At 41.2% G+C, this 10,770-nt stretch overlaps 1 protein-coding gene across 4 annotated transcripts in view; it reads left to right on the forward strand.

The window, feature by feature from the left end:
* Positions 1-10,409, forward strand: part of KIF27 (kinesin family member 27) — an 88,167-nt gene extending 77,758 nt beyond the window's left edge. For all 4 annotated transcript variants that reach the window (XM_079926654.1, XM_079926655.1, XM_079926657.1 and 1 more), the window contains one exon: positions 9,721-10,409. In XM_079926654.1, the coding sequence (XP_079782780.1) occupies positions 9,721-10,205 (485 nt within the window). In that variant the 3' untranslated portion in view covers positions 10,206-10,409. The remainder of the gene's footprint in view (positions 1-9,720) is intronic.
* Positions 10,410-10,770: the final 361 nt, after the last annotated feature.

The raw sequence follows: 10,770 nt of genomic DNA on the forward strand, positions 1-10,770 counted from the left end.
TCTATCCCTCTAGGTGGTCCCTAGATCCCTCTATCCACCCTCTATATCCCACCCCTCTGGTGGTCGCAAAGCATCAAGCTGATCCCCCTATGCCATGCAGCTGCTTCGCACTATCTGTTTTACATGTGGTAGTGCACATATGTCCATGCCACTATCTCACTTTGTCCCAGCTTACCCTTCCCCCTCCCCGTGTCCTCAAGTCCATTCTCTACATCTGCATCTTTATTCCTGTCCTGCCCCTAAGTTCTTCAGAACCTTTTTTATTTTGGATTCCACATATATGTGTTAGCATAGGGTATTTGTTTTTCTCTTTCTGACTTCCTTCACTCCATATGACAGTCTCTAGGCCCATCCACCTCACTACAAATAACTCAGTTTCGTTTCTTTTTATGGCTGAGTAATATTCCATTGCATATATGTGCCACATCTTCTTTATCCATTCATCTGTCGATGGACACTTAGGTTGCTTCCATGTCCTGGCTATTGTAAATAGAGCTGCAGTGAACATTGTGGTACATGACTCTTTTTGAATTATGGTTTTCTTAGGGTATATGCCCAGTAGTGGGATTGCTGGGTCGTATGGTAGTTCTATTTTTAGTTTTTTAAAGCATCTCCATACTGTTCTCCATCGTGACTGTATCAATTTACATTCCAACCAAGAGTGCAAGAGGGTTCCCTTTTCTCCACATCCTCTCCAGCATTTATTGTTTGTAGATTTTTGGATGATGGCCATTCTGACTGGTGTGAGGTGATACCTCATTGTAGTTTTGATTTGCCTTTCTCTAATGAATAGTGATGTTGAGGGTACTTTCATGTGTTTGTTGGCAATCTGTATACCTTCTTTGGAGAAATGTCTATTTAGGTCTTCTGCCCATTTTTGGATTGGGTTGTTTGTTTTCTTGATATTGAGTTGCATGAGCTGCTTGTAAATTTTGGAGGTTGATCCTTTGTCAATTGCTCCATTAGCAAATATTTTCTCTGATTCTGAGGGTTGTCTTTTCATCTTGTTTATGTTTTCCTTTGCTGTGCAAAAGCTTTTAAGTTTCATTAGGTCCCATTTGTTTATTTTTGTTTTTATTTTCATTTCTCTAGGAGGTGGGTCAAAAAGGATCTTGCTGTGATTTATGTCATAGAGTGTTCTGCCTATGTTTTCCTCTTAAGAGTTTTATAGTGTCTGGCCTTACATTTAGGTCTTTAATCCAGTCTGAGTTTATTTTTGTGTATGGTGTTAGGGAGTGTTCTAATTTCATTCTTTTACATGTAGGTGTCCAGTTTTCCCAGCACCACTTATTGAAGAGGCTGTCTTTTCTTCATTGTATCTTCTTGCCTCCTTTGTCAAAAATAAGGTGACCATATGTGCGTGCGTTTATCTCTGGGCTTTCTATCCTGTATCATTGATCTATATTTCTGTTTTCGTGCCAGTACCATACTGTCTTGATGACTATAGCTTTGTACTATAGTCTGAAGTGCAGGAGCCTGATTCCTCCAGCTCCATTTTTCTTTCTCAAGATTGCTTTGGCTATTCGGGGTCTTTTGTGTTTCCATACAAATCGTGAAAGTTTTTGATCTATTTCTGTGAAAAATGCCATTGGTCATTTGATAGGGATTGCATTGAATCTGTAGATTGCTTTGGGTAGTAGAGTCATTTTCACGATGTTGATTCTTCCAATCCAAGAACATGGTCTATCTCTCCATCTCTTTGTATCATCTTTAATTTCTTTCATCAGTGTCTTACAGTTTTCTGCATACAGGTCTTTTGTCTCCTTAAGTAGGTTTATTCCTAGATATTTTATTCTTTTTGTTGCAGTGATAAATGGGAGTGTTTCCTTAATTTCTCTTTCAGATTTTTCATCATTAGTGTATAGGAATGCAAGAGATTTCTGTGCATTAATTTTGTATCCTGCTACTTTACCAAATTCGTTGATTAGCTCTAGTAGTTTTCTGGTAGCATCTTTAGGATTCTCTATGTATAGTATCATGTCATCTGCAAACAGTGACAGCTTTACTTCTTCTTTTCTGATTTGGATTCCTTTTATTTCTTCTTCTCTGATTGCTGTGGCTAAAATTTCCAAAACTATGTTGAATAATAGTGGTGAGAGTGGACATCCTTGTCTTGTTTCTGATTTTAGCGGAAATGCTTTCAGTTTTTCACCATTGAGAACGAAGTTGGCTGTGGGTTTGTCATATATGGTCTTTATTATGTTGAGGTAAGTGCCCTGTATACTTACTTTCTGGAGGGTTTTTATCATAAATGGATGTTGAATTGTGTCGAAAGCTTTTTCTGCATCTATTGAGATGATCATATGGTTTTTCTTCTTCAATTTGTTAATATGGTTTATCACATTGATTGATTTATGTATATTGTAGAATCCTTGCAGCCCTGGGATAAACCACAGTTGGTCATAGTGTATGATCCTTTCATGTGCTGTTGGATTCTGCTTGCTAGTATTTTGTTGAGGATTTTTGCATCTATGTTCATCAGTGGTATTGGCCTGTAGTTTTCTTTCTTTGTGACATCTTTTTTTTGTGGTACACGGGCCTCTCACTGCTGTGGCCTCTCCCGTTGCGGAGCACAGGCTCTGGACGTGCAGGCTCAGCGGCCACGGCCCACGGGCCCAGCCACTCCACAGCATGTGGGAGCCTCCCAGACTGGGGCACGAACCCGTGTCCCCTGCATTGGCAGGTGAACCCTCAACCACTGTGCCACCAGGGAAGCCCTCTTTGTGACATCTTTGTCTGCTTTTGGTATCAGGGTGATGGTGGCCTCCTAGAAGGAGTTGGGGAGTGTTCCTCCCTCTGCTATATTTTGGAAGAGTTTGAGAAGGATAGGTGTTAGCTCTTCTGTAAATGTTTGATAGAATTCGCCTGTGAAGGAATCTGGTCCTGGACTTCTGTTTGTTGGAAGAGTTTTAATCACAGTTTCAATTTCAGTGCTTGTGATTGGTCTGTTTATATTTTCTTTTTCTTCCTGGTTCAGTCTGGGAAGTTTGTGCTTTTCTAAGAATTTGTCCATTTCTTCCAGGTTGTCCATTTTATTGGCATAGAGTTGCTTTTAGTAATCTCTCATGATCCTTTGTATTTCTGCAGTGTCAGTTGTTACTTCTTTTCCATTTCTAATTCTATTGATTTGAACCTTCTCCCTTTTTTTCTTGATGAATGTGGCTAATGGTTTATCAATTTTGTTTATCTTCTCAAAGAACTAGGTTTTAGTTTTATTGATCTTTGCTATTGTTTCCTTCATTTCTTTTTCATTTATTTCTAAACTGATCTTTATGATTTCTTTCCTTCTGCTAACTTTAGGCTTCTTTTGTTCTTTCTCTAATTGCTTTAGGTGTAAGGTTATACTGTTTATTTGAGATGTTTCTTGTTTCGTGTGGTGGAATTGTATTGCTATAAACTTCCCTCTTAGAACTGCTTTTGCTGCATCCTGTAGGTTTTGGGTCATCGTGTTTTCATTGTCATTTGTTCCTAGGTATTTTTTTATTTCCTTGTTGATTTCTTCTGTGATCTCTTGGTTGTTAAGTAGTGTATTGTTTAGCCTCCATGTGTTTGTGTTTTTTACAGACTTTTTCCTGTAATTGATATCTAGTCTCATGGCGTTGTGGTCGGAAAACATACTAGATACGATTTCAATTTTCTTAAATTTACCAAGGCTTGATTTGTGACCCAAGATATGATCTATCCTGGAGAATGTTCCATGAGCACTTGAGAAGAAAGTGTATTCTGTTGATTTTGGATGGAATGTCCTATAAATATCAATTAAGTCCACCTTGTTTTATGTATCATTTAAAGCTTGTGTTTTCTTACTTATTTTCATTTTGGATGATCTGTCAATTGGTGAAAGTGGAGTGTTAAAGTCCCCTACTATGATTGTGTTACTGTCGATTTCCCTTTTATGGCTCTTAGCATTTGCCTTTTGTATTGAGGTGCTCCTATGTGGCGTGCATAAATATTTATAGTTGTTATATCTTCTTCTTGGATTGATCCCTTGATCATTATGTAGTGTCCTTCTTTGTCTCTTGTAATAGCCTTTATTTTAAAATCTATTTTTTCTGATATGAGAATTGCTACTCCAGCTTTCTTCTGATCTCCATTTACATGGAATATCTTTATCCATCCCCTCACTTTCAGTCTGTATGTGTCTCTAGGTCTGAAGTGGGTCTCTTGTAGACAGCATATATATGGGTCTTGTTTTTGTATCCATTCATCCAGTCTGTGTCTTTTGGTTAGAGTATTTAATCCATTTACATTTAAGGTAATTATCGATATGTATGTTCTTATTACCATTTTCTTAATTATTTTGGGTTTGTTTTTGTAGGTCTTTTCCTTGTCTTGTGTTTCCTGCCTAGAGAAGTTCTTTAGCATTTGTTTTAAAGCTGGTTTGGTGGTGCTGAATTCTCTAGCTTTTGCTTGTCTGTAAAGGTTTTAATTTCTCTTTCAAATCTGAATAAGATCCTTGCTGGGTAGAGTAATCTTAGTTGTAGGTTTTTCCCTTTCATCACTTTCAATATGTCCTGCCACTCCCTCTGGCTTGCACTTTCTGCTGAAAGATCAGCTGTTAACCTTATGGGGATTCCCTTGTGTGTAACTTGTTGTTTTTCCCTTGCTGCTTTTAATGTTTTTTCTTTGTATTTAATTTTTGATAGTTTGGTTAATATGTGTCTTGGCGTGCTTCTTCTTGGTTTTATCCTGTATGGGACTCTCTGCACTTCCTGGACTTGATTGACTATTTCCTTTCCCATATTATGAAGTTTTCAACTATAATCTCTTCAAATATTTTCTCAGTCCCTTTCTTTTTCTCTTCGTCTTCTGGGACCCCTATAATTCAAATGTTTGTGCGTTTGATGTTGCCCCAGAGGTCTCCAAGACTGTCCTCAATTCTTTTCATTCTTTTTTCTTTATTCTGTTGTGCAGTAGTTACTTCCACTATTTTATCCTCCTGGTCACTTATCCGTTCTTCTGCCTCAGTTATTCTGCTATTGATTCCTTCTAGAGAATTTTAAATTTCATTTATTGTGTTGTTCTTCATTGTTTGTTTGCTCTTTAATTCTTCTAGGTCCTTGTTAAACGTTTCTTGTATTTTCTCCATTCTGTTTCCAAGATTTTGGATCATGTTTACTATCATTACTCTCAATTCTTTTTCAGGTTGACTGCCTATTTCCTCTTCATTTGTTTGGTCTCGTGGGTTTTTACCTTGGTCCTTCATCTGCTGTGTTTCTCTGTCTTCTCATTTTGCTTAACTTACTGTGTTTGAGGTCTCCTTTCCGCAGGTTGCAGGTTTGTAGTTCTTGTTGTTTTTGGTGTCTTCCCCCAGTGTCTAAGGTTGGTACAGTGGGTTGTGTAGGCTTCCTGGTGGAGGGGACTAGTGCCTGTGTTCTGCTGGATGAGGCTGGATCTTGTCTTTCTGGTGGGCAGGACTGCATCTGGTGGTGTGTTTTGGAGTGTCTGTGGCCTTATTATGATTTTAGGCAGCCTCTCTGCTAATGGGTGGGGTTGTGTTCCTGTCTTGCTAGTTGTTTGGCATAGGGTGTCCAGCACTGTAGCTTGCTGGTCATTGAATGAAGCTGGGTCTTAGCGTTGAGATGGAGATCTCTGGGAGAGCTTTCGCCGTTTGATATTACATGGAGCTGGGAGGTTTCTGGTGGACTAATATCCTGAACTCAGCTCTCCCACCTCAGAGGCACTGGCCTCACACCCGGCCGGAGCACCAAGACCCTGTCAGTCACAAGGCTCAGAAGAAAAGGGAGAAGAAGAGAAAAAAAGAAAGAAAAATAAAGTTATTTAAAAAAATAATTATTAAAAATAAAAAAGTTAAAAAGTAATAGAAAAAAGAAAGAAACAAAGAAGAGAGCAACCAAACCAAAAAACAAATTCACCAATGATAACAAGTACTAAAAACTATAGTTAAAAAAAAAAAAAAGCCAGACTGACAGAACCCTAGGACAAATGGTAAAAGCAAAGCTATACAGACAAAATCACACAAAGAAGCATACACATACACACTCACAGAAATAGAAAGAGGAAAAATATATACATATCTATATATATAAAAAAAAAAGGAAGAGAGCAACTAAATCAATAAACAAATCTACCAATGATAATAAACTCTAAATACTAAACTAAGATAAACATAAAGCCAGGAACAAATTAGATGCAGAAAGCAACCCCAAGTCAACAGTTGCTCCCAAAGTCCACCTCCTCAATTTGGGATGATTCGTTGTCTATTCAGGTATTCCAGAGATGCAGGGTACATCAAGTTGATCGTGGAGATTTAATCTGCTGCGCCTGAGGCTGCTGGGAGAGATTTCCCTTTCTCTTCTTTGTTCAAACAGCTCCCGGGGTTCAGCTTTGGATTTGGCCCTGCCTCTGCATGTAGGTCGCCTGAGGGCGTCTGTTCTTCGCCCAGACAGGACGGGGTTAAAGTAGCAGCTGATTAGGGGGCTCTGGCTCACACAGGCCGGGGGGAGGGAGGTGTACGGAATGTGGGGCGAGCCTGCAGCGGCAGAGGCCAGCATGATGTTGCACCAGCCTGAGGCGTGCCGTGTGTTCTCCCGGGCTAGTTGTCCCTGGATCACAGGACCCTGGCAGTGGTGGGCTGCACAGGCTCCTTGGAGGGGAGGTGTGGACAGTGCCCTGTGCTTGCACACAGGCTTCTTGGTGGCTGCAGGAGCAGCCTTAGCGTTTCAAGCCCGTCTCTGCGGTCCGTGCTGATAGCCGCGGCTCTTGCCCGTCTCAGGAGCTCGTTTAGGTGGTGCTCTGAATCCCCTCTCCTCGAGCACTAGCCCCTTCAGGCTGTGTTCATGCAGCCAACCCCAGTCCTCTCCCTGGGATCCGACCTCCCTCCGAAGCCCGAGCCTCAGCTCCCAGCCCCCGCCCGCCCCAGCGGATGAGCAGACAAGCCTCTCGGGCTGGTGAGTGCTGGTCGGCACCGATCCTCTGTGCGGGAATCTCTCCGCTTTGCCCTCTGCACCCCTATTGCTGCAGTCTCCTCCGTGGCTCTGAAGCTTCCCCCCCGCCCAACCCCTGTCTACGCCAGTGAAGAGGCTTCCTAGTGTGTGGAAACTTTTCCTCTTTCACAGCTCCCTCCCCGAGGTGCAGGTCCTGTCCCTATTCTTTTGTCTCTGTTTTTTTTTTTCTTTTGCCCTACCCAGGTATGTGGGGAGTTTCTTGTCTTTTGGGAGGTCTGAGGTCTTCTGCCAGTGTTCAGTAGGTTTTCTGTAGGAGTTGTTCCACATGTAGATGTATTTCAGATGTATTTGTGCTGAGGAAGGTGATCTCCGTGTCTTACGCCTCCGCCATCTTGAAGGTCTCCCCCAAAACTCTATTCTTGTATCAATTTAAACCACTATAAAACTCTACATGTCAGGATACTAGAGTCAGAAGATCTGGTTGGGATCCTAATTTCTTTTACTGGCTGTGTGACTATGGGTGAATAAATCTTTCTTTAGTTTGTTCCTTTGGTGTTGAAATTCTGGAAGAGGGAAACTTTATATTGTGAGGAATCTAAGTGGGCTTGGGAGTGAGCCTTTCCAATGAGCCCATCTCTGCTCTTTCTCATATGATCTTTAAAAATTAAGGGGCTTCCCTGGTGGGACAGTGGTTGGGAGTCCGCCTGCCGATGCAGGGGACACGGTTCGTGCCCCGGTCTGGGAGGATCCCACATGCTGCGGAGCAGCTGGGCCCATGAGCCATGGCCGCTGGGCCTGCGCGTCCGGAGCCTGTGCTCCGCGGCGGGAGAGGCCACAGCGGCGAGAGGCTGGCGTACCGCAAAAAAAAAAAAAATTAAGATGCCTGGCTCCCTCCCCGAGACTCTGTGACCTGGGCATCAGGATTTTTTTTTTCATTGAAATATAGTTGATTTACAATATTCTGTTAGTTTCAGGTGTACAGCAAAGTGATTCAGATATATATATACACACACGCTCTTTTTCAGGTTCTTTTCCATTATAGGTTATTAGGCCAAAGGATTTTTAAAAGCTTCCAGGTGACACTAATGTGCAGCAAAGTTGGGAAGCCACTGTGAGCACTATGATCAAGTTTGTACCTGCTAATTCCACATGAGGATTTATGTCATTTGCTAGTTCAAGTTTTTTGTTTGTGAGAAGAATTTTAAAAACTAGAAAATCAATCCTTTTTTTCTTTTTTTATTGAGTAGAGTTGATGTATGATATTATATAAATTTCAGGTGTACAAAAGAGTTATTCACAATTTTTTTTTTTTTTTTTTTTTTGCGGTACGCGGGCCTCTTACTGTTGTGGCCTCTCCCGTTGCGGAGCACAGGCTCCGGACGCGCAGGCTCAGCGGCCATGGCTCACGGGCCCAGCCGCTCCGCGGCATGTGGGATCTTCCCGGACCGGGGCACGAACCCGTGTCCCCTGCATCGGCAGGCAGACTCTCAACCGCTGCGCCACCAGGGAAGCCCCAAAAGAGTTATTCACAATTTTTAAAGGTTATATAGAAAATCAATTATGTTTTAAACCAGGGTCACAAACTAAAATGCCTGCAGGAGCCAGGAAGCCAAAGTGAGCGGTGGGACTGCAGCAGTTGTCTAAATTGGCAGGGGCAGCTCTGCTCCAGCTGCTGTTGCCAGGCAGAAATTGTCAGTTTTTCTCATTTTCTTTAAAATCCGGAAATCTATATTTTTATATGAAACTTTCCACTTTTTAAATTTTGTATCACATATTATTTTATAGGCTAAGTAAAACATGTCTGTGGGCAGATTTGGCTTGGGAGCTGCCAGTGTGCAACTTCTGTTTTTAAACTTGGTTCTCGCAGGACCAGAAGTGTCCTAATTGCATCATCAACATATTTTAAAGTTGGCATTGTTTCTTTGCATTAGGTCTAGTACCTATATGGACTTCCCTTAAGTAAGTTTTGTCTTTGATATTAGATTATTCTATGATTTGAGGGCCTCAAGCTTTGATAATTTCACTCACTCCTATCACTCATTCCAGCAAGGTAGTCCCCACTGAGGGGTATGCTGTCATTTCCATTTTGATGGTGAAAGCAGTGGCATGTACCCCAGAGTACATTCAGACGGAAGAACCCTGCTCTCATGCTTGGAGTTCAATCAAGACTAGATTTTTGGGCTTCCCTGGTGGCGCAGTTCTTGAGAGTCCGCCTGCCGATGCAGGGGACACAGGTTCGTGCCCCAGTCCAGGAGGATCCCACATGCCGCGGAGCGGCTGGGCCCGTGAGCCATGGCCGCTTAGCCTGCGCGTCTGGAGCCTGTGCTCCGCGGCAGGAGAGGCCACAACAGTGAGAGGCCCGTGTACCGCAAAAAAAAAAAATTTTTAAAAAAAGACTAGATTTTTCACACATATAATGCCAAGTCCCAGAACATTCCCTGGAGATATGACCAGGATTTGAAATGTGATTCACCAGTGGCAAGCCCAGCAGAGGCAGGTGTGGAAGGGCACCAGAGAGGCCTAAAGCACCTCTGTGTTTCCAGGGGTACCAAAATCTCTAGAAGACTACTTCTCAGTTTTGTTCTATTAATTGAAAGTTCTCAGTTATTCACATGGAAGATGCCTCTAAGTGAAATAAGAATAATTAATGTTCACACTTCTGTTCCTCTCAAAGAAGTCACTTAACAAAAAAAGCTGGAAGACAATTTATATTGCATGATAATAATGTAGTTATGTTAAGATATCATGATTAAAATACCTGTTTTGGAGGAAACCTCTTAATTTTTTTTTCTGCTTTTTGGATTATTTTTAGATCATGATGCTGGAAATGGAGTACAGAACCCAGAAGAAGCAGGCATGGTTTCAGAAGAATTAAAACGGGCATCCAGAACTGAAAGTATAAAATTAAGTGGAAGGGAAAGACAATTGGACAGTTCCGCAAGCAGTTCAAGAACACAACCAAATCCTCAGAAGCTCTGGGAAGAAGGCGCAGAATTACCACCAATTTATAGCTCTTTAGCACCCACTAGTGGGCATTTGTTAAGCAATGAGGCCAAAACAGAAAGGGATGGCAATCAGTTTACAAAATCTCACAGTCGACCAACACCCCAAATTCAGCCAGTAGGAAATGTGGCACAGTTGCATAGTGTCACACGTGTAAAGTTGTGTCGCAAAGAGTTACGTCAGATTTCTGCCTTGGAACTGTTGTTACGAAGTTCCAGTCTTGGAGTTGGGGTTGGGTCTATGACTGCTGATTCCATTGAAGTAGCTAGGAAAATGAGTGACTTAAAAACTTAGGCATTTAATAAGAAAAATTTTAATTTAGTAGGTGGGTAAGATTCCTTTTTCTAATCTGTTAAAAATTAAAGCTTAAGCTCACTAGCTGTTCCCTCAGGATAAAAGAAGAAGGGGAGGAAGTAATCCCTAATCCTTTTGTATACCATGGATATGTATATCTTCTATAGTATATTTGAGGAGTTTTAATTTGTATTTCCATAATAACCAAACACATACTTTATCAAGTAATGGAACATTTAAATGTTTCCACTTCTAAATTTGCTTAAAATTTTTTCCAGGCATATTTGAAGAACAAAACTAAGAGTAGAATAATAAACTAAAATATCCATTAAATGTATATTATTATATAATATAAAAGTATATTATTAAGTATATTGTAATATTATAAGAGTATGTTATAATACAATAATTATAATATAAATTTATATTGTTATTCTCAAATACAAGTATATTTTGTTATTTTTTTAAAAATCAGGGGGCTTCCCTGGTGGAGCAGTGGTTGGGAATCTGCCTGCTAATGCAGGGGACACGGGTTTGAGCCCAGGTCTGGGAGGATCCCACATGC

Source organism: Stenella coeruleoalba (genome assembly GCF_951394435.1).
Source record: "Stenella coeruleoalba genome assembly, chromosome: 7".
NCBI classification, from domain to species: Eukaryota; Metazoa; Chordata; class Mammalia; order Artiodactyla; family Delphinidae; genus Stenella; species Stenella coeruleoalba.